Raw genomic sequence first — 27,927 nt, 5'->3', positions numbered from 1 at the left:
TCTTCTCGTCCTCGACTTTCTCAAGGTCAAAGGTCTTTTGGATCTTGTCTGGCTTCGTCAAACAGCTGGAGGATAAGCCACAACAACAAAGAATCCGTGTGAACTCGAAAAAAAAAATTAAAAAGATGTAACAAATATAACAAATAACGATTTCAATAGATATTATTTCAATATTGTTAACAACTTTTTACTCTTTGCTGAATTTACAAATGGTACGAAACGAATGAATGACATATATTGTCGACCTTATTCACGGACATGCACGGAAAACTTATTTTGTCCAATATTTCATGCTCTTCAAAACACGGAATTACAATGGATTTATTTAAAAGTTTCCTGTTTCGTTCATTTCTGCTTCATCCAGGAGTCGAATGAGTACTCCTTAATTTAGAGCTTTTACTATGAAGGGGTTAATTGTCTTTGCTGAAGTGTTCTTGGTGCTAATGCTCTATTATTCCACTTCTTTCTCACAAGCTCAAGAGGATAATAGAGAAATAAAAGAAGAAGAACTGTACTTGTGCTTCTATGCCATCCTTTGTACCGAACGTAAGTTTGTGTCAAAGGTTTCTAATTATCTTATTCTTTGCTCAGCAGAGATATTTTTAACGCATCAGCAAGTGCACCTCTTTTATTGGAGATCAGAAATGTGCCTCAAAAAGTTAGTCAAGTGTATTTCAGGGTATATAATTTGAGTAAAACTTTAGCTTCGTCGGAAATGGAAAATGACCCTCTGGAATTTTAAAATTACATTTGCATGTTTGTTATTTTTTAAATCCAAAATGTCAAGCATTCTATACTGCTGGCCAAAATTATAGTTTTTAAAAATCCATTATTTTTTTGAGATTATTACCAAAATAAATAAATGTACTTTTTTTTCAGTTTAACTAATACTTTTCAATGTAAACATGCTAAATTATTTCAAAGACATGTTATAATTAAGTCATTAAACAAAAAAAATCGTTAATTTTATTTTTTTTAAAAAGTAACGTGCATAAGATGTTCTACTTTAAAACATTGAATGAAATTGGAGCCACTTATTGAAAGTAAACCAAATATGCATTAGAAAAGGAGGGAAGTAAAATTAAGAAAGTAGACATTTTGATCAGGAAACCCGAAGTCGAAAGAAAACCCCCCTTCTCCTTCAATAACAAAAAAATCTTTAAAAAAAAGGAAAAAAAAAGAAAGACTCCAAAAAAAAAAAAAAAAAAACCACGAAAAATCCGAGTTTTTTTCTCATTTACATTAAACGTTAATCACGTACGTTCTAATCAACTTAGAAAGTTCAAAAAACTTTATGTCTTATGCATTTACAAGCAAACCGTTTGGCATGTAAGTTCAGCTGCACATAAGGACTTAAAGAAATAAAAACATCAAATTATCCTAGCATAGAATGCAATGATCATAATAAAATTTATCAGGGTAGAGAGAATGGTTAAAAATAGGAAGTAAATTTAACTGTTTTTTTTTTTTTTTTTTTTTTTTTTAAAGTAGGGGGAAGTAACAGCGCAAAGTGGGTAGGGTTTTGCATTTGCGGCTTCTTCATCGCTGGTAAGAATCAGAGGGACTTTTAAGAATCTTCTGAAATTGACTAATTACGGGCACTAACCAGTTTTCGAGCGTACCCATTTTTAAGGTAAGACGCTAACATTTTTTTTTTTTTTGCTGTTTTCATTTTAAAAAAAACCAAGTGTTTTAAATTCTGATAACTCTAAAATGGTTCCTAATATGCCTTTTTTAATATTAAGCATTATTTTTGTGACATTTATGAATGTTATTTAAAAAGTGTCTTTGCATTTCGCGACTTAGATTTAAAGTTATACAATGAAATAAATTCATGTCCTTGGGAAAAACGGCTAGGCCTTTATTTGTTCAAATTATTTGAAGACCTATTAGTTCAGCTTATTTTGTAAGTGGTCAGTAAATACAAAAGAAAACAACTCTGGTGTCATGAGATTCCGATTACAACCCACACAAATACAAAGACTCACCCGCTTTGGGTGGATCGTAACTGAATCTGAAGCAACTGCGGATAAACTGAACTTCGTACAATTGAAAATGGGTTCACTGATTCGGATAGCATTGTCTATCAGAGCTCTGAGCTGCATTTCCGTCCGACTTGGCATAATTTGACCATTTAATTAATTTAACTACCCGCTTTAGGCCTACCCCCGGCGGCGAGGCGGAATTTTGAAGAGTTAAGTTTTTTGTTTTCATCTCTTATATAATTAAAAACTGAGGGTATCTATGTATGTCCAAGCTTCTTCTCCCGAACGACAGTGAACTGACCATCGAACCAGGTATCGATGGATGCGTAATCTTCCCGTCTTCATGTTTGGCTATTTAACATAATCCTCCGATAATAATTAGCGGAGATATCCATTAAAAACTCTTAGTTATGACTCTTAGATTTCAAAATCAAATTCCTATTTTTCGAAGGCTTTTCTCCATTCAAATTATTATTCAGTGCTTCATCTCAACTTTCCGCAACAACGCTTTTATTAAAATGTATAGCGGTGAAGCAAATCATTGAGATGAAAGATCTGTTGCCATTTTTTTTTCTCGAATACGAACAGGTAAAATTCTTGTTTTTGTTCTGCGGCTTTTCCTGTAATCAGGGGATTTAAAATGTTTACTTTTTGGGGGTTTTCCGCAATTTGCCGCACAATTTCAATGACTTTTTTTTTTTTTTTGGTTCAAGCCTGAGTGTTGAACTCGCGTCACGTGACAGAACTTTTACTTTCGAGATGGACCGTGCAAAGCCGGGCGACACAGCCAGCTTAAATATAAACAGTGATAACTAAAGAAAATTATGAATGCCAGAAAAGGGCCTAAGTGTAAACAGAACCTTTTTCTGACTATCAAAGTTTAGGTACCCGCTTTAGGCTTACTTCCTCTACCATCCGTCGCCATTCAAGTTGGGAAAGGAAGACTAAGTGAAACAGTGGGGAAAGTGAAATTGTAATACATTGTTCTCTATTTTCAGTTCCACGATCAGTCAATAATTGAACTACATTATTGAACAGATAGTGAATTCCAGTCGGTAAATGCACTGTAAAAATGAATCAGAAACGTACCTGGAATATAATTGGCAGCTTATGAGCGTAATTTCTGCCAGTAAGATTCCTTACAAAAACCAAGAACGTTTTCTGATAAAATTCAGTAACCATTCTGAAATTATCCCGGAAGCTTCCTGGAAAAATCAGAAATCTTTCCATTTGAAGCTAGTCGTGATCCTGGAACTTTATTGTAAATTTAGGCAGGTATATAAAACAGCCTGGCAACCTTCCTGATTTATTAAGAAAGTTCCGAGAGTATCGAGAATATTATTCGCTTGGAATTCCTGCAGAGCATCGTAGTTCATACTTCTGCGTCCCCAGGGAGCTTAATCAGCACGGACGGATTGTATTCGAACCGAAGCCGATACACTTTAAAAATACACTCAATTAATCTTTAAACTGGGAGAAAAAATATTTTTACAACAGTGAGAAGTCTGCATTCGTGCAACTTGTAGCAATTCAGGAAACTTGATGACAACGATATTTGATTTTCCCGGAAGTAGATAAAACTATTGAAATCCCGAAACGTTACACAGAAATATTCAGGAACGTTTCAGAATTTTATTACAGTGTGGTTAAATATTTTTAAAGTTCGAGGTGTATGATAATTGGAGTCATTTTCAAAATTAGATGCTTCTATTGTAATTTTTTGTGGATCAGATATATATTTCATTATTTTAAAATGTTAAAGTTATTGATAGAATTTTAAAATAAATTGACCCCTACTATTGGGGATTTCAGTATTTATTAATAAATAGTAGGCATTTTTCAATTTTAAATGCTTGGAATAATTTTTCAAGTACATACGCGGCAAAGTGATGGAGGAACTAAAGTAGTTTATTTCATTTCTTTACTCATTTACTTTACATGTATTTATTTAAGCAATGATTTTTTATATTTTTGAAAATAATTGTTAAGTATTCATTCAACTATTTATTCATTCATTATTTTACTTTCTTTTTCCTTTCGTAATTTATTCACTTGTTTCTTTACTCACTTCTTAATCAATTTATTTCTTTAAAACTTGTTTCTTTTATTTACCTACTAATTTTCAAAAAAAAAAAAGGAAAAAGAAAAATTCTGCTTAATCATGAAATACAAAGTATTTCATCAAAAAATATTTTAAAAAAATTTCCACTTTAATTCAAAGATACAAGATTATTGAAAAAATTAAAATAATATTTCAATTCAAGTTTTATTACAAAAACATTATTATCTCTTTATGAACTGTAATTTTCAAAACAAACACCCAGCTTTTCTATTTTTAAATAAAATACGGTATCTTAACTAGTTCACTTTGCTCCACATTCCCCTACTATAAACGTATTGTAGGACTTCGTGGTACAGATTTTTCTCTTTTTTAATAATGAATATCACTCATCTTTCTTTTACTTTCAGGTGATGTATGGGCATTCAAGGATGTAGCTGACAATGCGGGCCCTGGTGTAAATATACACATATTATATTTATTACTATTACAAAATAACGAACTTAAGCTCTTTTCATTTATCGTTTTTCCTTGGTGCTTTTTACCACAGCTGCGAAATTGGAGGGAAAATGTCTTGTCCGACTCCAGCTCCGACACAGAATCTTGAAATTTTACTTCTTCGACTTCTGACTCCGCAGCCCTGCTTTTTATTATTTCTTCCTTAGGGCTCAGACTAAATAAAAGAGGAAAAAAGTTCTTGTATTTTTTAGATGCAGAAAAAGGTGGGGTACTCTGCTACAAAGAAAAAAAAAACTAGAATGCAGCGCCGAAAATATTGTTTTAATCAGCATATTTTCGACATGCACATAAACTATAATAATCTCTTTTTAGTTAAAAATATTTAAACATGAACATCATTAGCAACTACTTGATTTAAATTGCACTGTAATTAAATTAGTCGATCGTTACCCTTAGTCCCGTATCTGGTACAGGATAAGGGCGCACAGTGTTACAACATAAAAATAGCAGAAAACATAACAATAAGAGAAAAAAAAAACAGTAAGAGAAAAATAAACATTTCTGAAAAATATTAAATTTGTTTATAATTTTGTTTGGGAAAGAAGCGACACTTGTCTGACGTTTGATCTTTCTTGCTGCACTGTAAAAACGATTCAGAAACGCTCCTGGAAAATGATAGGCAGCTGATGTGCCCAATTTCTTCCAGTAACATATCTCGCAAAAACCAGGAACGTTTTCCGTTAAAATTCAGTAACCTTCCTGAAAAACCCAGAATTCTTTCCATTTAAAGCCAGTCGTGTCTCCGGAACTTCAGAGTAATCTTAAGTAGGGATAATATAACAGCTTGGCACCTCCTGACTTAATCAAGACATTTGCAAAAGCAGTATTGCAAACATGGCTAAAGTTAAGCCAGGATTGCAAGTATTGAGCATCCCGCTTGATTGCAATTCTTGCTAAGCTACGTAGTCTACAAACGTATTCGCTCTTTTGGGGAGCTTAATCAGTCTGGACGAGCCATTGTCGAACTGAAGCCGATACACCTTATAAATACTCTCAGTTAATCTTTAAACTGGGAGCTAAACATATTTTTTTACAACAGAGAGATGTCTGCATTCGTGCGACTTGTAGCGATTCAGGAAACTTTTTGACAATGATACTTGATATTTACAGGAAGTGGATAAAAACCATTGAAATCCCGAAACGTAACACGGAAACACTCAGGAACGTTTCGGAATTTTTTTTTCAGTGTGTGACATTTACATGAGGAATCACAATTTTAATAACCTCTAACAATAGCATCGCCATATTGAGCTAATAGGAAAGTAGAAATGGTAATTAACTTTGTCACTTCTAAATAGCTAACAACATATTTATTGCCCTATCATTTGTCAGTAATTAGTCAATACAGTGTCACCCAGTTCCCTGCAGAGGCAAAACGAAAAGAAAATTCAAGTGAGTTTTTTGGGTTAGGTTTAAAAAAACTACTTAACGGTAATTTGTAACTTAATATACAAAAAAAAAAAAAAAAGAGGAAACCCATATCACTACCGAAATATAATACGTTTGGAAAGAAATTGAAAACTTAATAATTGTTTTGTCGTCTGATCACAGAACACCTTTTAAGTCATTCTACGTCAATTGAATTAATTTTTCAAATCGTCCTAGCCAGCTCGACCATCTCCGGATTGGGGAAAAAAATTATAATGGCGTAGAGATACACTTAAAAATAACCTATGCAAAATTTCAGCTTCAAAGATCCAAATCCTGAGGATCTAGGGTCTCCCAAAAAAGTGATCCAAAATGGCGGAAGAGCTTTTTGTGACAAATTGCCATTTTTAGACTAAGTTTGCAGAAAATGTTAACACACTAGAATCCTGAAAATTTTGGAGCTTAAAGCTCGTTAGATTTTTTTAAAGCACGCGTGTTAACTCGGGGAATTTTTTTTTTTTCTGGATTTTAGGTTGTCATAAAATCTTAACAAAAATAATTTACAGGATCATACTTCATGATTGTATTGCAAAAATACTTATTACTTTCTTCTATATCTAATATATAGAAGAAAGTATTGGATTCGTGCAAATTTTCGAATTTTGACGGATTCGAACGTTTTGAGGTGTGCTGAGTTCATTTCGACTATTTTTGGAAAATGTCTGTCTGTGTGTGTGTGTGTGTGTGTGTGTGTGTGTGTATGTATGTATGTGTGTGTCTGTGTATGTATGTGTGTCAAGTCTGTGTGTGACCAGTTTTTTGTGGCCGCTCTACAGCAAAAACTACCGCATGAAATCTAACGAAATTTGGTACACATATGTGCCCGTATGTGAACTTGTGCCCATTGGTTTTTGGCGCGAATTTTTTCAAAGGGGGGTGGAGCAATCGGACGTTTTTTGAGTTACGCGTGCTTGCTATTCCTCAGGAAGTAACTGGCGGAATCAAACAAAATTTGGTCCATATGTTGTCAATACTAGGAACAGGTGCTGATTCAATTTTGGTGTCAATAACTCAAACGGGGGTTGAGCTATAGAACGTTTTTTTGTCGTCAATTGTGACTGCTGTATCTCAAGAAATAATGAACGGAATGAAAGAAAAATTTATCGGCAAGTAGCCCTTAGTGGGTATAAGAGCTGATTTTATTTTGGTGTCAACAGCTAAAAAGGGGGTAGCGCAATCGCCCGTTCTTTTTTTCCATTGTGAGTACCCTATCTCAAGAAGTAATGCTACGTTCTGGTTGAAATTTGGAATATATGTGAATCCATACGTAAACAGGCTTTGGTTCAATTTTGACGCCAATCGCTCCAAGAGGTGTTGATTTTTTTTTTTTTTTGCGAATAAAAATAGCTTTATTAATGCAACAATAAGAAAGATAAATCGTAATAGATTGTCGTCTGCGTATTTCTCGTGATTTTAATTGTATGGAAATGATCGGAAATATTATCTCAATGATTTAAAATTTTTAACTGTTGCCATCTTATGTTTGTTAACAAATAAAATATTTGTAATTAATTCAAGCAAGGCTTTTAAAATAACTTTCAATTTTCGCTCTTTGCTTTGCTTTTGCAATAATTCAGACATTGGGATGGTCGTCAAGTTTTTGCATGTGTAATTTTGTTTTTGTTGGGAATATTGCTTCCTCGTCAAGCATGGGGAGGGATCAGAAAAAAAAAAAGAAAGAAAAATATAGAAGAAAGTTTCGTGATGGCCACAACATACTAGTTTTTAATGCGTTAGAGCGCCAGAGCTTAAATACCTATTTTCTAAAAGATATTGCCACCTAAAGTGGTTATCAAAACCGTTCAAGTGAAAAATAGCTTATTTTTAAAGCGCTGTAGCTACCTCGCATCTTCTTTTCGTTACTACCACTAGGAAGATCAGATTTTTTCCTTTTTAAATAAGTTTTTTTCTTCGATGGTGTTCTTTTGATTGAGGATAAAAAAAAATTAGCTTGAAATTCTGTTGGTAATAACGAATCGCCAACGAGTTTTTAAGCTCAGGTTGCGGAAATTTTATCTCACTGGATGTCTAAAGTTTTAGGAGTTTAAAGTATTTTTGGTTGCTAATAAGTTTTAGTAATTTGATGAGTTTGAGTTCATTCACTTTTGTGAAGCACACATGCAAAATTTTGACAAAACGCAGTGGAGAAACTTTTTCCTGTATTTGAGAATGTCATAAATTCTGAACAAAAATGATTCAAGAGCTCGTACTTTGTAATTTTATCGTCAATATACATTGTCAATATAGCCTATTTTTAAGGCTCTGTAGCTGAAGTTTGTCATCTTGCATCTTCTTTTCATTGGTACCATTAGAAAGAACATATTTTTTTTCCTATAAAAATAGTAATTAGATGGTGATCTTTCAGGTAATCATGAAAAAATGAGCTTGAAATACTATTTGTCGTTCACGAGAAAATCTCGTTCTACAATCCTTATATGAATAATAGCCGATGATTAAGTAATACGCGTTTCAACAATGAAACTCGCGCCACGGCATGATAATTTGATAATATGTTTTGGTAATGCTTAACATGCAGGGAACGACTTTGTATTGTGACACGGCTGAACTCGATCCGGCAACTTAACAATTTTACTTGTAAGACTGTGTCATTTCAGGAGAATGTAGAAACGAAAGAACGCTACCTACTGGAGTTTAGGGTTCATCCTCTGAAGTTTGGGTTAAAATTTTAAATATTAAAATATCGCTAAACAGGCAATTGCTTCACGGCTTCGCTCAAATGTAGAAGAGTAGAAGCAATTTTCACCTGTCATACCTTGACGGGTACTTTCTATTTTAATTAATAGTTCCTTGAATAAAATAAAAACATTACGCACTGGACATCATTTTTTCGAGAATCGCCCATAAACCGGTTTCCACGGTATTCGCCCATTGTAGAGCGAGATTTTCTCGCTAACGACTGAAAGAAGTATTTCTAGCTTATTTTTTCATGCTTGTCTGAAAGAACACCACCGGAAAGAAAAACTATTTTTATAGGAAAAAATATGTTATGCTACCAACGAAAAGAAGATGAAAGGTGACAAACTTGAGTTACAGCGCATGACAACCTAAAATCCAAGAAAAAAATTTCCTCCTCGGGCAATTTGACGAGCTTACACGCGTGCTACAAATAATCTAATGAGCTCAAATTCACAAAAAATATTTGAATGTATTAACAGCCAGTTGTACTTTAAGCTCTTAAAATTTCAGGGTTCTAGTGCGTCAAAATTTTCTGCAAACTTGTCTGAAAATGGCAATTTGTCACAAAAAGCTCATCCGTTTTGGATTAGTTTTTTTTTTTTTTTTTTTTTTGAAAACCTGGTTCCTCAGGATTGGAATGACTCTTTTTTGTTTGTTATTTTTTTTTTTTTTTAACGCAATAAAAACTGCGGCAAAGACAACTGCTTAAAATGGCTGCTTGTGAGATTGAAAAATTTGCGCACCAACATCATAAAAACGAAAGATAGAGACGGAGATATGTGCATTTAAAGTTTACTCAGAGTAACAATGTTCCTCCCTTACTCTCGATTTAGAAGTAGTACTCGTAGATGCAGGTTTTGCTTTCGTTTCAGATACACCTGTCGCCAATAAATAATGATTCCTTTTTCTTTCCCAACTGTTATTGAATGTACATACTATTCTGCAATTTATCATTTTAATTGTAAAATACACAAATAGACAACTTCTTTGTAAAATGTTGTGTGCCTAATGCAATGCATTCATTATATTGCCACGATCCTCGACATCACAAGTTTGGTCGGCTCGACGGTTCTTATAATTTGATAACCGAAGATTCAAGTCCGACTCAATCTTTCATTCTCCGCTGTTTTTCTCATTCTAGAAAACTTCTAGAGCATTCCAGATTCATTAGCAAATGTTACTTACGTCACAGAGACACAGGTATAAATAAAGTTCAACTTGTTGCTCTAATTTCATTAATTTATTATTCTTAGCTGCGACGCTTTTCTATGTTTAATATGTGAAGCTATTTTTATGTGACATAGAAATTCTACTATACGCATGTTGTCCAAAAGTGGCCGTACACCCGTTATATTTTCAATATTATGTTAGTTATAGGTAAATGATTAGGTATGTGATGAACCCAACAATATAAACTGTAACTTTCTGCTAAATAACGAACTTTCACTTCCACCAAGAAATACGAACTTTCACTTCCACCAGAAATACTAACTTTCACTTCCACTCAGCAATGCGGCAGAAAAATAGCCGCCATTGATGTGTCAGTAGCAGTTTCTCTCCGCGCGTGTTAGCTTGTGTCGTGTCCCTGCGCTCGTGCAGAGCGGCTTGTTGACTAGTTATGTTCGCGTTTACTATTTAATTTGTTCTTAACGTTTTAGCAATCACCAGTTCTTAATAAATGTGTTTTAATGTTTAACCAAGAAAGTTCGTCGTCTTTTGAGATAGTGTTCCACGCCTGAAAGTGCTCTACACGCAACCATCAAATTGATAAGTAAAGTTACAACCATAGACAAATAATAAGAGTAGACCGAGCTTTCCCAGACTTGCTGATGAAAAAATTGGTTCATTGATACATCATGTGACTGGTGGAAGGCTTGGCGAAAACTTTGGCGGCATGGTTGCTAGATGGCAACATTATCTATAGTTTGGCACTCGACATGTATTTTAAGACGTAATGTATTTTCATTATAATTTTTTTTTTCTAGGTGCAGAGATTGAACTGTTTTTCTTTTAGTTTTGCATTATTTTGACATTAGTAATTAGTTTTTGATCACAGTTTTCAGTAACTTTTATTTCATTTGGAACTGCTATGTCAACATTGGCGTGAACGTAATGGCGTAAACGTTTTTGCGTTAACACAAAAATGTACTTCGGTAAATCGGTATCTTAAATTAGGTAAAAATCTTACCGTTTGCCGATTCTTTTTGGTCGCTTGCATCTTTCCTTGCTTAGAGAGTTATTGAAATTGACTAAAGAAAATGCACAGTACTATCTTAAAGAAAAACTCACTATATTAGCAAAATATTTACAACTTAGAATAACGAATTTACAAATCGGACTCCATAAAAGATCATTCTTCCGTGTTCCATCAATTCTATTTATTTTATTTCTCGCGGGCGTTGATCGTCTGCTACGATCAACGCCCGCTGTTGCTAGGATATCCACCAGTCACATGGTTTGGTTTATGAGCAGCAAAAGGGTTGCCATAGCTCGGTCTACTCTTATTATTAGTCTATGGTTACAACCAAAGAAGCGACTAAAGTGGCGACCGGTGGGGTACACCTAAGGTATACTAAGTTTTCTTGAAGCCTTTAGTGTCATAAATACCGGTGGAAGGTCATTCATTTCCAAACACAGGTGAATTCTGCACAATTCTCTCGTAGATGTTGTACAGAGTTTCGGTGATTCTTAGTTATTCTGTCGCAAAACATCTGCCAGAACGTGGTGCAGAATTCAGTTATGTTACGATATGGATGACACTCTACCGGTGTTTATGACACCTACCCAGGAAACACCACACTAATAATGAAAAAAAGGTTGAAGTAGGTAGCCATTAAATGAGTACGTATATGAAGACACGTTTTTGATGCAAAAGTTATTTGCCCTCGTGCTCTCGTTATTAAGATATAACATCCTAAAATCGCCCGAAATTAAAAAAAAAAAAAATGCCAAATTTAAAGACTTGGCGAGAAATTGATTACGCAATTCCACCAACTGCATCCATTAACAAGGCGTGTGAAATAATGTCTTCCTCTACTCGCCGAAACTCGCTAAATTTGGCGACTTTTCTTAAAATTTCGACAGACTTCGAGACCTCATATTTTCGTAACAGGGTCATGAGGGCAGATAATTTATGTTTCCATAAACCTTTTTTACAATGCTCTTTCAATTGCTACTTATTTAAGAAAAATCATTATTACGCTACTGTGTGGTTTCATGGTAAGATCTCAAAGAAATTATGTATAAGAGTCGTCTACCCATAAGTAATTTAATAGGAAAAATAACAGGGGGTTCGCCCGTTTTCGGATCGCTCTGTACACAAGTGGGATACTTTCATTAATACTAAGGCTCCTATATAAGGGGAGCTGACTTATCCGACATTTTGGTTCCAAAATTTTCGGGCGAAAAAAATATTAGTCGTACAAAAGTCTCATTGCAAAAACCGGGTGCCCAAGCTTTAAATGTGTTGCCTGATTGATCGTTGATTATTTTATCCTGTAGATGAAGACGGTTAGTTAATACAAATAAAAAATAAATAAGATGTGAAAAGGAGGTTTATTAGAGTAAACATTTCCAGATACATTTTTGTTGAATTTGTAAACGAAGTTATCTTTCTAGATTCACCTTAAGTGACCTTTTACTCAACTTATCATCAATTGCTTCACGACATAGCATCCAGCGAATATTATAACGTATTTATAAATACTAGAAACGAGGTTGGATCCAAATTTGTCTTGAAACCAAAATGTCGGATAAGTCAGCCTGTCCTTTTCAAGGGGCTCTAATTAATACAGGGTGTCCAGGAAAGCACTCCCTGATTTCAAAATTAAACATCTCGGAAACAAAGGCCGATATTGGAACAAAATAAATGGTATGCTTATTGTGAAACCCATAAAAATCATGTTGTGTTAGTAACAAAACTTGCCAACAGGGAGCGATGCACGCTGTAATTGCAATAAAAGTCCCCATAAATAGCGCTGCGAAGAGGTTGGACGATAATTTCTAACGTAAATTAAAAACATCTGAGAGGAAAAACTACTGCTGAAGAGCCTAACTCCTTCGCAGCACTATTTATGGGAATTTCATTGCAGTTACAGCGAGCAGCGTCCCTTGTTGGCCATTTTTTTTATTATTAACACGCTTTTATTAGCTTCACCGGTATGTATGTATGTATGTATCTTGTAACGGAATCTTGCAGCTCAAATTTCACTCACTTCCTGCGATCAGATTCTTTTGAAATTTGGCACGCGACCTCAGACCCGATGACAATGCAATAAATCAAATTAATTAATTAACTCTTTTAATTGTTAGTTTCCTCTAATTTTAATCAATATTTTGGCATAAATCCAACAATGTGAAAAAGGAAAATTTTTTAAAAATACATTTAAAAATGCTCGCAAAAATTATTTAAAAATATTTACAAAAACCTTTAATTTTTCTGCATCAGACAAAATTTGTTCCAATGTTCCAAGGTAATTCGGAACTCCAGCGCTCGAATACGCTACCTTGCGGTGATTTACAAAACTGCAAATGAAACTAAAACATTGCCACGTTGCGTTCCACGTGTGCCTGTTGACGTAAACACAGGCTAGTTTGTTCTGAGTATTTATTAACGCAATCGATGTGTCTTAGTTTGCTTTCAGCTACAGAAATTAATTCGTCCCTTAGTAGTATTCTCGAGCTTCTCAAAATAATGTTAGTTTTCATTATTTCCTTAATAATTGGTGAAAGCGAAAATTCTGGATTAACAAACTTGGATAACGTTATACAAGGTAACGGATGGTAGTATGGATGAACGTAACTGCCCTGGTAGTGGTGTTTATATTTTATTCCAAGGATGTGCAACAAAATTAAGCAGAAGAAATCCAGACTGTTGCTCAGTGTTTAGAATCGAGCTTATTGCTATCGATGAGGGGCTCGGTTCAATTTTGTCTTCTCCCGGCTCTTCAGCCGTTTGGATTCTGTCAGATAGCCGAAGTTCCATCCAATACCTCTCTAATTGGCATAAAGTGGGTGATGGTACTGGTGTTTCTATTATTAACAAACTGGAGCATATTTCTTCTTTTCGAGAGGTGCATTTTCAGTGGATTCCATCTCACGTTGATGTTCACGGTAACGATATGGCCGATATCTTGGCTAAAAAAGGGACTGGTGAGCCATTATATACACCTGATTCTTTGACTTACTTGGAGCTATTTTCTAAGGCTAAAAGAGATGCAAAGTCCTCCTGGACTGTCCCTCCTACCCATAATTGGTACCAGGCGAAGTGCCCGGGAGGTGCATTATCTCTCAAGTGTGGTAGGCGAGATCAGACGACTATCACTAGGCTCATTAGTGGACATCTAAAATCTTTGACTTATTGCAATGGAAAAAAGACTTTTTCAACCTGTGTGAAGTGTGCCGACCATCAAGCCACCCCCGAACATATACTGAATTGTCTGGGACTTTCAAGGTTGGATCTTTTGGCGGATCCAATGTTGGTGTTGGATTTTTTGAGAGTGACGAATTTCATAGACCTGGTTTAGCGCTGCTAAACACCGGAGATTTGCAACAACAACACGTAGTTTGCATTAATCTTTGACGTTTAGTAATGCTTCTTGAATTTTCATTTCCTTCTACGTGGGCCAGAATATCCACAAGACTTTGAAAATTAATTTAAAAAGAATAAAGCGAAAAAATCATACGTACGAACAAAAATCACAATACTTTTAGCATTTTCTTCGTTGCCATGTGCGTTTGTTTTAGTTTTTAAGTCCGCCATTAGACAGTGACTTCAGTGCCCCCTATAGTTCGTTGGAGTTGCGAATTAGAACATGAAATATAATTGTTTTTAACTAATTTCATGCCAAAATTTAGGTGAGCCTTTAATTGGAAATTGATTGCTGATCGGACCATTGTTGAGCAAAACTTTTATTCAAATGCATCTGAAAATTTTCAAAGTAATATAAATATCATTTCCGCAAACATACATCGATGACTCACAGTAGCTTCCCATCGGGATGTCCTTGTTTTAACTTTAAGATATTACCTCGCACTCGTTTTATAAATAATTTCGTCGCCTGATAATTCACCAACATAAGACTAAAAAACAGAAAAATAAAATAATAGTTTAAAAAACTGAAAAAACACGCTTTCGTAGCAAAATGAACTAAAAAGTGAAAAATAATCGTTGGATGATAGTAGTTGACCAATCACTTAATTTTAATGCAATACAAAAAAGCGTGGGGGACTTCTTATCAGTTGCCTTGAATTTCTTCCATTTGTTGTCCAAGCAAAAACGTAAATAGACAGCACCCCACGCTTTTTTGTATTGCATTAAAATTAAGTGATTGGTCAACTACTATCATCCAAAGATTATTTTTCACTTTTTAGTTCATTTTGCTACGAAAGCGTGTTTTTTTAGTTTTTTAAACTATTATTTTATTTTGTTACTGATGTCCAAGTTTCTGAACATTAGTTTTATGGGTTTCACAATAAACATTCCGTTTATTTTATCCCAATACCGGCCTTTGTTTTCGAGATATTTAATTTTGAAATCAGGGAGTCCTTTCCTGGACACCCTGTATTAGAGTATTTAAACCGCTCTACTAAAAATGATAGAAGTACCAAGCCCTTAACACTGTAACAAAATTCCGAAACGTTACTGACTATTTCTGTGCAACGTTTCAGGTTTTATATGGTTTTTATCCACTTTTTGGAAAAATCAAGTATCATTGTCAAAAAGCTTCCTGAATTTCTACAAAATGTCCGAATGCAGACTACTCTCTGTTGTAAAAAATAGCTTTAGCTCCCAGTTTAAAGATTAACTGAGCGTATTTATGAAGGATACCTGTTCTCGTTCGGTTGCGGCCCGTCCCGACTGATAAGGCATCCAAAGGGTGCAATCCAATCTATGGAGAACGTAGCTTTGCGAAGAATTGCAGGCGAGCAAAATTCTTGATACTAACTTGCAATTCTGTCTTCGCTTTGGCCGTGTTTGCAATACTACTTTTGGAGCTCTCCTGGAAACCGAGGAAGGTGCCAAGCCATTATAGTACGTCCACCAAAGCGTACTCTCTACTTCCAGTGATACAAATGACTTTAAACGGGAAGCTTCCGGAATATTTTAGGAAGGTTACTGAAGTTTAGAGGAAAACGTTCCTGATTTTTGTAAGATATGCTACTAGAAGAAATTGGGCACATCAGCTGCCCATTATTTTCCAAAAACGTTTCTGAATCGTTTTTACAGTGAACCTTTGCATTTCCTTTCACGTTTTAAGCTTATGAATTACCCTTTGCAGCTCCATGCCAAAGTTCTGGAATGGTTCTATGACATCTGCGGCATCGAAGCTGAGGACACGCCAGAGTTTTGGGAGTCTTACCCCGACATCAAATGTGCCCAAAGCGAAGAACAAAAGGTAATATTTTTTCCTCCCTGGTTAGAACAAGTTACACACCTTCTTTACCCCGTAATCGTTAGAATATTTATTTACCATTATTATTTTCTATTACTGTTCTTAAATGTATTGTAAAGAAATAATGATCCTTTATTCACCATCTATTAAAATTGCGTTTTCTACAAATTATTATGTACTTACTCTCAGCTCATAGGGCTTGTGAATGTCTAGCTGAAATTGCAAAGCTAAAACCATCAAGCTATAATAAGATACTAGTACCAACACCACACTAGAGTCACACTCTACGGGTGCGGTAAGTGTGGTGTTGTCTCATCTATCCAATCTGGGCTTTTGTTAGTCTCTTGGGTTGTACAAAAGTAAATTTTTTCTGCTGAAGTTTATCTTTTCACCTAATATAATAAAATTTGTGAAATCATAACTTTGAGAAAATAAATGTGTTACGATACACTTGATTTTTTTATAGCTTACTTAAAATATTACTGAATGTTCTAAAAAACTTCAAAAAAAAAAAAAAAAACTAGCAGCCGGTTAATTTCAGTTGGAATATTTCTTTGCACTTAAATTAAGACAATATATTTGCTTAATTCAGTGAGCTTTAAAAGCTGAAGTGATTGCGTAGAGAAATATTATGCACTAGTGTCAAAAAAGGTTTTACAATGGAATAGTTCAACACTTTTTCACATGTTCAACTTTTGTTCTTTTTCAGCGTTATTCTTTCGAGGAATTTACAAGAAGATGTGGTGAATATTGGGCCGTAAGTGGTTTTTTTAATTACTTTTCACTATAAAATTAATTAATCCTTAATTAATTTTACAGTAAAATTATCACTGTATCATTATTTGAAATGAATCCGTCTCTACTTAAGTTTAGATTTTTGAAAAGGGACTTTGTTGTTATAATTTCGAGTTTGGTTTCGGAAGTGTTACACCCTGAGACGGGCCAACGTCACTTAGTTACGCCATTGAGTTAGTTTATGTTGCTATCTCCGTTGTTTCATAATATCTGGGCATTGGAACACTAAATTTGATGCACTCCTATGCGCTTCTCGAAAATATGCCCCGTGCGTAACGCTAAGTTTTTTTTTTCCAGCTAATCAAAGCCTTTAAATAATGCTATTGGGGAATGATACATGCTTTACTATACCAACGTAGCATAATAATTAATCCCTTATTTAATTAATAGTAACTTGAATAAAATAAAAAACTTAGCGTTACGCACAGGACATTTTTTCAAGAATCGCCCTCAGGTATCTTACACACGAAGCGGTTAACTGAATCAATTTATCGAAAAGTTCATTGGCGTTTTTCGTTATTTTCATGCGAGGCAACTTAGTTAAATCAATTTTTCTTCTAATAAACAGAATTTATTCAGCAGCTGCTTCACAACGCTCTTAAAACTGAACCGAGCTGATTCTCAATTAGTTTATTTATCTGAAGCGTAACTAGAAATTTGCTTCAACGGGATATGAAGTCTAGCGGCACATGTGTCTTGCATGTCCGATGAGTTGACCTTTCAAGGAAAAGATGCCGGGCAATTCCCAAGGGCGGATCCAGAAAATTCTCAAGGGAGGAGCGATTGATTTTTATTACTTACTTTTTACTATGTATACTGGTTTTAAAAAGCTTGATCACAAAAGTTTTGACTTTAATTTTGAAATAGTTCCGAGATAGGGTCGCAAACCCAAACCTTCCTTCTCCCAACATCAATGAAACTCGTCTAAATTTGCGTTTTTGAACGTCATTTTAGAAAAAATTACCTCTGGGAGAGTCTCTCAAGGAAGGGGCGATCGCCCCCGCCGCCCCTCCCTTGCATCCGTCCCTGGAAATTCCTGCACTTTTCTACCAGATTACACATTCGATAACTCCACGTTCAAAAGTAGACTTAACTAAGTTGCATCGTGTGTTGGAGGTCTTAGAGTAAAAGTATAATTGCGAAAAAGTCATTGACTGAATCTCACTTTTTGTTATTTCAGGATGTGTGCGAGGATCAAGAGTCTGAAGAATGCATCAAAACCGGAGAAGCAGCTGTTAGTATACTTATGAGGTTGTAGTCTTAGGTCGCTTTTCTTGCAGAATGGTGCAAGCAGCGCATCGTGGAATTAAACGAGATTCCTTAGTTTGTAAATGTTATTTTCACTGTAAAAAAAAAAAAAACTTTCGAAGCGTTCCTGGAAGACGTTGGACAGCAATGGAAGAATAGGCAGCAAATATGACAATCCCTGCCAGTAAAATACCCGGGGAACAAGCAGGAAAGTCCCTGCTAAAAACTAGTAACAATCTTGAAAATACGTTGATATCTTTTAGAAGAAATCAGATTCTGAGATAACTCAGGAACTTTCAGTAAAAACTTATATATTGTCGCCTCAGAGCAACAGTAAGATATCTAATCCCAGGAAGAACACTAAGGTATCTTACTGTTGCTCTGAGGCGACGATATGTTTAAAATATTAGCTTGGCACCTACCTGATTTAGCAGGAAAGCTCCCAAAGCAAACACGGTAGAAGCTAATTCGGAATTGCAAGCAATTTCAGAGTAGCTTATTTGTTTGCAACTCCTCACAAACTACAATATCCAGAGATTGCAATTTGCCCTTGTTTGGGCTCAGTCAAACCGGAAGGTTGATATCTAAGTTAAAAGTGAAGCTCCTAATGAAGAAGTTGAGTATATTTTTTTACAGTGGCAGATAAACTTGTATTTCGCAACAGTTTTCAATCGTCATTCATGGAACTTATAGCGATCCAGAAAGGGTTTCTCCCAAAAATACTTGTTTTTTACAGGAAACTGGTGTAAACTCCTAAAATCCCGGAGTATGCCCGAATACAGTAAAGCACTGAGATAAATTACAGCTGAAGAGCATGTAGGCAACAGAGCTAAACAACTACTGAGCTGTCAACTCACTTACGGATAACTGACTACTAATTCACTAAGTTAAATATCGGAGAAGCTACTATTCATTATCTCGGATGAAAATGCGGCAATTTTTCAGAAAATTTTGAAGTTATCTGTTAGATTGGAATTGCTACTAAACTAGGCAACATTTCGGTATTTGAAGTTAAATTAGCGTTTAAAATTAAGCCAGCTTGATGGCACATCTCCAAGCAAAGCAACAAAACAGAGAAATACCACATCGGTAACCTAGTACTTCCTTCCATGCATATATGAGGCACGTTTCTTAAAGTAAATAGAGTTTTAAAATTAAAAAGAAAATACAGATAGAGAAAAAAAATATTGGACAAAAATCTACCACCTTTACGTTATTTTTAAACATTCATCCCATGATTTTCCAAGTTTTTGTAATAGCGTGGTACAGGTTTTTGTATACTTATTCGTAGAAAGTTGCCGCTTGTGTAGTCAACCATGAAAACTCTTACGATGGGACGTTTTTGTACATCCTCTGGAAGCCCCGACCTCGCTCGCAGCAACTTTCATTTGTTTCTCTTTCCTTGGCGGTCGATGGCACAGCATCAATGATGAGCCTGGAAAAGATGTTACCCCATGGTTTATTACACAGGCGGCTTTTAAGGAATAGGTATAAAAAACCTGTACCACGTAAAAAAAAAAATGCTTGGAAAATCACGGGAGCTATGTCTAAATAGCGTAAGGGTGGTAGTTTTTGGACAATAAATTTATTTGCTCTACCTGTTCTTGTTCTTTTCATGTTTCAAAACGGTACTTGCTTTAAAAACGTGCATCGTACTACTTACGGTTTTGAAATCTCTGTCATGTCATAACTTCAAGATAAAACGATCTTTTGTTCTAAATTTATAATCATTTATCTTCTCATAGGCTACCTACAAGTTAAGTTTGGTGATGATAGCTAGTTTCCTTCTGGGTGCATATATTTTATAGCAGTAGCCATGCTTACATGAGACTTTTGTACCTCGCATTTCCCCGCTCCAACTCCGAAAAAAAAAAAAAGTTTTAAAGTAACCGTTCATAAGCGAAAAAAGCGTGTACCTTTTATTCGAGAAAGCGGTTTTACCCAGCATCCTTAGCGACTAAACCCGGCTAGTAAAACATTCGTTTCGAGAAATGCATTCTGGGTAAAAACGCCGCATTTACTCCTATCGGTGGCAGGAGGAAGAAAGATCCCTATTTACCCGGAAAGTAACCGGAATGTGGTTAAAAGCAAGTTTTTTCTGGGGCATAAAAGTTCCATGTTTGCGCGGCTAGAGTGCACTTGACTAAATTTTTGCACAGAAATAAACAAGACTAAATGGAACTCAACTGGATGTCTTGTTCGTTTTGTTAATTTGCTATTTTTACTTTTTAAGCTGTCTGTTGTTCATTCTCGTTGCTTTACCGGATGTCTTTGCACTACTTTTCATTAAAAAAGCTAACCCCACAACATGTGTCTGCAGTAATCTGCTAGTTTTGTGCGTCATAACGTTGTTGATTGTCATTTACTTTCCGCACAAAGGAATATACATTTATTTCTTTACTAAATAGAATGTTAACAATACAGTAAAAAAGCGCCTTCTTGAGGGAGGAGTAACATTTTAAATGTTTTGATCTCGTGTTTTTTGGAAACATAACATTCTAAATCCGGACACAGAGGGTTTTTTTGACTCAAATACAGGAAAAATAGTTTTAGAGACTATATATAGAAATCACACCAGTCAATTGACAAGTAGCTCTACGGTTACCTTGCCAAACATCAGTAATATCGCCAAACTGACAATGAATTAAGGGTTTTTTCCGGCCCCAAATTTCAAAATTTATCTCCAAGCTGTTGTCAAAACGGAAATTGTACCAAAATTTTATGACGGTCGCTTCTGCTTCAATTTTACTCGTTTTCTGGCCGTTTTTTTTTTTTTTTTTTTTTTTGAGCAATCACGATGGCTTATTGTTTTCATTTGACTGTTTTGATGTCCTATGATTTTATTTTCCCGCCAGCACCCTCTGCAGCATCACCGTCGACCGGCCGCCTCACTATGCTGCTCCTATAGCGAAAACCGTCTCCAGGTTGCGTCCATATCCTACACACACGCGCATACATACACGCACGTACACACACACACAAACACATACACACAAACGCATACACAAACACATACACACAAACGCATACACAAACACATACACAAAACACATACACACAAACGCATACACAAACACATACACATACACACACAAACACATGCATACACACGCATACGTACAGACACCTACACATACACACACATCTACACACCACTACCCACACACTCACGCCTGCACACAGACACAAACACATATGCCTATACACACATACACATACCCCGTACGCACATAAACACACACGCCTACATACACACACTCGTGATTGCGAAAAACATAATTTGAATTCAAGAGATCAAAATTCAAATTAATTATTATTATTATTTTTATATATATATATATATATATATATATATATATATATATATATATATATATATATATATATATATATATATATATATATATATATATATATATATATTTTATTTTTTATCGCCCGAGAGAGAATAAAAGAGGCACAGTTTAAAAACATGTATTTTGACAAATTGCTTCGCATTTTTTTAGGTGAGGTTTGAAGAAGTGATAGGCGTTTACACAGCTAAGGGCACTTGCACCAACGAGGCCGTTCACGCGGCCGAAGTTGGAGCTGAAAAAGCCGGAGAAATGGCTGAAGGAATGGCTGAGGAAGGAATGGATCAGTTCAAAAATGCGGAGAAAAGCTTCCCGGCGAAGTGGTGAAAACGACTTCTGGATCACCCCCCCCCCCCTCCCAAGCAGTTTATACTATTCTGTTGTCATATAAGCACTACCTGCTTGTTTTGTATTAATAAAATGTGCATGGGAAATTACGTCTCTCATTTCTTTGTATTAACCCCACATCCCTCACACACTGTAAAATAATTTACAAACGTTCCTCGAAATTAAAAGGCAACTAATGGGCCTAAATTCTGCATGTATCATATCTGAGATCTGACCAAAAACGAGGAAAGTTTCTCGTTAAAAGTCGGTAACCTTCCGGAAATTAACCTGGAATCTATTTGAAGAATTCAGAAACCTTCCCAAAAAAAGCCAGTCACTTTTTTTGAAACAATCAGGGACTTTCCGAGAAACTTAAATACGTTAAAAGTAATAGCTTTTAGCACCATTCTTATTTAACTGGAAAGTTCCTAAATCATTTGAACAAATATAGTCACAGCTAACGCATAATGAGCCGCTCAGAAGCCAATGCGGTTAAGTCCAAAACACAAAAATTGAGAAAATTAATGTTTTTTGATACATTAGTTTTTAAAATTCTTGGTTTATTAATTTAATTAGAAAAGTGTATAAAGTCTTTTTTTAAGGTATAAACTCTGCAAAAAAACAAGATATGTACAGGATGTGTTAATAAAAACGTAAGTATTTATTGAAATAATACAGCATCTTAAAAATTTTAGGACTTATACCTTTTGGCTGCTGAAAAAGATAAGAAATTTAGGTAAAAATAATAAAATGACATTTATTGTCATAAGTTTTATGTTTATTCATCATAACAAACATCATCTTCTTCCGAGGTATTTAAATGTAAATCTTGATCTCCACGTGTTGTCCTTAATGTCCTGTAAAAGACGTGTTTAATTGGAGGTATATACGTTAATAAACACATGATGTCTTTTTTTGTTTCTTTTGAAAATGTTCTGCCGTTAGGATATAATATAGGTTGAGTTATATTTTTAAAATTTACTGGCCTACCTATTTTTGTATTTTATTTATTTATTTATTTATTTTAATATCAATTACATGAAAGGTATCATCCTCGTCAAAGGTATCATCTCATCTCACATCTTGGGAGTTAAGTCTAATAAAATATTCAAAAAACTGAGATCTTGGTCCTTTGGTGTTATCCCTGGGTCGTTTTCTTTTGATAGCATGAACTCTAATTAACTTACTTTAAAAAAATTTTGCTTATGATGATCATTAAGCTTGTAAAAAAATTTCGTCGCCTGTTTTCTTTGATAAAAGGTCATCTTGCGATTACAAAGTCGTAAACAGTTACAAGGTTTATTATCAAATTTCTTTGCAGGAAGTATTCTTTTATTTTTATTTTGATATTGTTTACCTTGTATCCTTTTTTGTTTCTCAACATTTCTCGACCATTTCGCGGGATTCCTGCTGCGTTTTCTACCAACTTTTCCGTTATTTTGATTATTGTCTATATATTCGTTATCTGACAATGTATCGGAATCAATACAGTTAACTCTCCTTGAATTAGAATGAAATATCGTATCACTTTCACTATATTCTATTTCCATTGACATTTTTAGTATTTATACCCTTACAATAAATCTTTTTTATTATTTTAAAAATTCAGAGTTTTTAGTTATTTAAAAAATTTATTTAATGTTTTTGATGACACAATAATTCTCGCAAACACTTCAACGTACTATTTTTGTGTTCTGACGCACATGCATAAAACTCAAACAATTCTAATTAGAAGGTAACGGTAACAGTTACTATGAATTTCTTGTTTTTCAGTATTGCCAACAAATACCGAAAGAAGAAGAATAATTTTAATTTTTATTTCAAAGTTTATGTAAAACAATATTGATAAAAGGTGGACTTATTCACAATGGCTTCTGAAATTATTATACAATAATTTCGGAAGCAATAAAAAAAGGGCTGTCTAACCTAGAAAAGTAACCAACGAGTAAATCCTTTAATAACTAAGAAGATTATTATTTATTTCATCAAAATTTCCAAAAATCAGAAAATATCAAAAATTGGACTTAACCGCATTGGCTTCTGAGCGGCTCAATTATCAGCGAAAGGCGATTATCTTATTTGCCTGCATTTCTTGCAAAACATTGAAGTACATACAGAGACAACAATGCGCCCTCATTTCTATACATCAGAGCCAGACTACGTAACAGGATGGAGTGAAAAAAATGAAATTGAAAAATATGTAACGCTTATGTGTGCGAAAGTTGCCACTTTCCAAACCTATTTAGCATACACAATTTCAGCTAAATCAAATAATAGCTTTAGCTGTCCACTTGACTTTCAATAAATAAGTATTTAGCCTGGTTTTTTGCCAAACTGGTGACAATGAAATGGTAAAGTATAATTAATTCTCATTTGAAACTACGAATGGTTGAAATTAAAATTAAGAGAAATAAATGCTTGATGTAAGTTGAATAACCTAGACTTTGGTGAAATGGCTTTGAAATATGCATTTAGTATGCACATAGCACATCCTTTGCCACCTGTGGCTTGTTATTTCTTTGCTTTCACTGCTATCAAATGTGTTCTTTGTTGCAGTTGGTTTTCTCTTCTTAGCCTACTTTCCCAGTAAAAGGCAGAGAAAGAGGAGAAAAGCATGAAAGAAGGCTAGATGCATCGGGAAAAATATCGCGAATGAAAAGAAAGTCAAAAATAAATAAAATATATAATTAAATATCGAAAAATTAAAAACTTGAAAGTAGGGTATTGAGATTGGGGAAAATGTCTGTTGGTCTCTCTGTTTGCCCCCCCCCCCCTTCCCCTAATAACTTTTGAGTGAATAGTCTGGTTCGAACCCCCTTTTTTCTTGCTCGAAAGATCTCGGTGAGAAGACCTCATTCCCATATTTCAACTTTTGATTTGAACAATTTTTCGTTAATTTTGAACAGTTTAAAATCTTAACTTTTACGCCTTCGGGTAAAATCAAGACAAATATAAATGCCGTACTTAGAGGCGAATTTGCTTCAAACAAACTTTGTAGCAAAATAAAGTCTGTAAGTAAAATATTCATAAGCAATAAAGGCAACTTCCTTCAAAATGTTTAAAAAGAAAGTAACTGAAAAATTGTCTAGAAAATGGACCTAGTGTTATAGTTGAAAATTGTCTGGAAAGTAGAACTAGTGTTATAGCAATTTCTTGAAAGATAGGCCTTGAAAATTGGCTCAATTAGAATCGCTTATACCTCCTGTTCTAATTAAATGAGAAAAATGAAACAAACATCATCTTGTTTGGAAAGGAAAACCCTTTCCAAAGATGTATAATGTTTGGGGGTGGGGGATTTCCACCCCTAATTAGCCAAAATTTAGCTTAATTAGATAATTAGAAAAAAACTAATTCGAAATTTGGAATTTCGGCTTCGAGGTGCACGGGCCCGGGCTGCGTTTGAATTTTTGTGCCAAGATTCAGGGCTGTAGATGTTATGGGGTCTTCTAGCCATCGGGTACAAACAATGAAAGAAACAAAGAAACACCGTCACCTTTATATATATTCGCAACTCCAGCGCTCGAATACGATACCTTGCGGTGATTTACAAAATTAAAGAAAAAGATAAAACATTGCGTTCCACGTGTGTCTGTTAATAAACATAGGCAATTTGTTATGAGTATTTATTAATGCATTCGATGTACCTTAGATTGCTTTCAGAAACAGAAATTGTTTCGTCCCTTAATGGTATTCTCGAGCTTCTCAAAATAATGTTAGTTTTCATTATTTCTCCCTAAAAAGAGAGTTGATTGTCGTAAATGGCGACAGCGTAAATACAAGAAAACTCTGGAATATGCTCGTCTGTTCGATTCATATTTTTTTTCTTTTGAAAGAGAATAACGTTATACCAGGGTTTTTTTTTTTTTTTTTTTTTTTTTTTTTTTTTTTTTTTTTGCGAATTTGTAAGAATATGGGGTTTTTTTTTATCTTAGGCTTGAAAGAAAGATTTGGTAACATTAGCAGATGAATTAGGGCTTTCATCTCCGTCTAGTTTAAAATTAATTAATTTAACTAACCTTATTTTACTGCAGCATTTAGTTGGAATGGATAGTTTACAAAATATTTTCTTGATATATTATCGAAGAACGAATTGAAAAATGTTTAAAGCGCTGAGAATTTTCATCGCCAAAATAGTGCGCCAACTTACTTTGCTTACATTATCAGCTGAAGAGTTTCACGAAAAATTTGTTTAGGGTTGTAATTTTAGTATTGTGAGAGCTAAGAACCCTTGGCGAGGTTTCGCATGTCACTTATTAACCATTTTTATTTTTTTTATCATATGTGAATTAAAAAGGCAGAAAGTTTACAGAATTCGATAAGTTCAAAAAAATAATGGAAGTTCAATGAAAAAGAAAACTACCACCATGCATCCGTGAGAATTTTATTGATGATGCATGTTAAATCATAAATCAGAAATTAGAAATACACAAAACAGAAAAAAAAAATAATAAAATTAACCGATGCTGCAGCTTGAGAAATAACTCAGCTACAAATGTATCCGGTAAGTCAACTGCTTTACTCGTAAGACTCATTTTAGGGGAATGAAGAGACGTAATTACTTTTAAATAAAAAAAAACCGCCTTCAAAAAATACCCAGGAACTAAAAAGCAAAAAATCGTTCGTCGAGTCGTTTGAATTTTGTAAATTCCACCATGAAGGTTTTAGGAATATTTATGCCTATTGAGGTGCCTTTACTTTTGATGCTTCTCTTTTCAAATTCCTTTTCCAATGCAAAACAGTTTTCAGAAATGAAAGAGGAAGACATGTACAACTGCTTCTACGCTAACCTGTGTAATGAACGTAAGTTGGTATTGAGTATTTCGGGATTATTTGATGCTTCCGGATTCTTTAGCCAGCACTAAAACGTAGTTATATGGTTGAACTAATGCTGTTGAGGAGTTGGAAAAGCTATTTTTCGTGTTTCGTATTCATATTTTATTATTTTAATGTGATTTGGTTATGAAATGTATATGTTACTTTACAAAAGTGAGGAACACAATTTTATGAAGAAATGAACAAATTCCAGATCTCATCCAAATTTTGTTTAATTTGAAGAAGAAAAGAAAACGTACCGTTGTTTTTTTTTTAAATATTGATTGTTCTTAGAATTCATTTTTCAAACAATTTTCAACTTAAGACTTTTGAATTTGCTTGATCACGTTACATTAATTGGTGAGGTAAGTTTACAATCGACTTCAAAGAAAGGATGTAATCAACTTTTTCTATATGTTTCCTTTATTTTTCTCCATTTCACATTTCTTACGAGATTGACCAAATTGGCTAAATATTTTAACTTGATGTAGGGTAAAACGACCAATAAATGAACACCACACTGCGAATGAACACCTCGTAGTTTTTGTGAAAAATAAGATTAAAACATTTTTCTTAATGGAGCTGACAGTAGTAACTCACTTAAGAAAACTACAGTAAAACCTCGTTAAGTCGTCACTCGAGGGACCAAAAAAGTTTGACCACGTACGCGGACTTCTTATGTGGAGTGAAAAATTAAGGAAGGGAAAAAAAAACTTCTTACAAGTACTTTCATGAATAGCTGTAGAATTCAGTGAGGAAAACCAAAAGCTTGTGTAATCCATGTCTATAAATTAGTGGAAACTTTAAAAGGAAGGAAAAAACACTCATTATTGTTACTTAGTTTTATTTTCTTTTACTTATACATTACTTAATCATAATAACTCATTTTAATGTACTTACTGTTCATTAAACAATCTATCAATGTTGACTGATGAAGTTGTTGCTTACTGAAAATAACTCTGTCTTCTAATGTGTTTCAAGCTTTAAATTCTGCGTCTGTTGTACCTTTAACGAATGTTAAATACTGAAAAACGTTCTCCAGGTATTAAATTTTGTCTATATTTCTGGATGGAGTTTGAGTCATATGCTTGGTACTGGACAGAGTCGCAACAAGAAGTATGCTTTGAATGACCAGAAGTGAGAAGGGAGATTTCAAGAAAAATGACTACCACACACCACACATCATTTCAACTAAGTCTAACGCTATTTTCTAAGATCCGATAAGAAAAGAGAATTTTAGACAACAATTTTTGAGTGACTAGTTAACCGGGGTAAAATTAAATTTGGTAACCAGTAAAAAGAGAATCATC

General features: G+C 34.4%; 1 protein-coding gene across 1 annotated transcript; it reads left to right on the top strand.

The window, feature by feature from the left end:
- Window positions 1-341: 341 nt before the first annotated feature.
- LOC129228185 (uncharacterized) lies at window positions 342-21,897 on the top strand. Its single transcript, XM_054862848.1, has 6 exons — window positions 342-546; window positions 4,455-4,501; window positions 15,969-16,085; window positions 16,792-16,839; window positions 18,058-18,111; window positions 21,632-21,897. The coding sequence occupies exons 1-6, from the start codon at window positions 402-404 to the stop codon at window positions 21,803-21,805; spliced, it is 585 nt and encodes a 194-aa protein (XP_054718823.1). The 5' UTR covers window positions 342-401; the 3' UTR covers window positions 21,806-21,897.
- The last annotated feature ends 6,030 nt before the right edge of the window (window positions 21,898-27,927 follow it).

This window comes from Uloborus diversus, chromosome 8 (assembly GCF_026930045.1).
Source record: "Uloborus diversus isolate 005 chromosome 8, Udiv.v.3.1, whole genome shotgun sequence".
Classification (NCBI taxonomy): domain Eukaryota; kingdom Metazoa; phylum Arthropoda; class Arachnida; order Araneae; family Uloboridae; genus Uloborus; species Uloborus diversus.
This window is presented reverse-complemented; position numbering and strand designations above follow the sequence as displayed.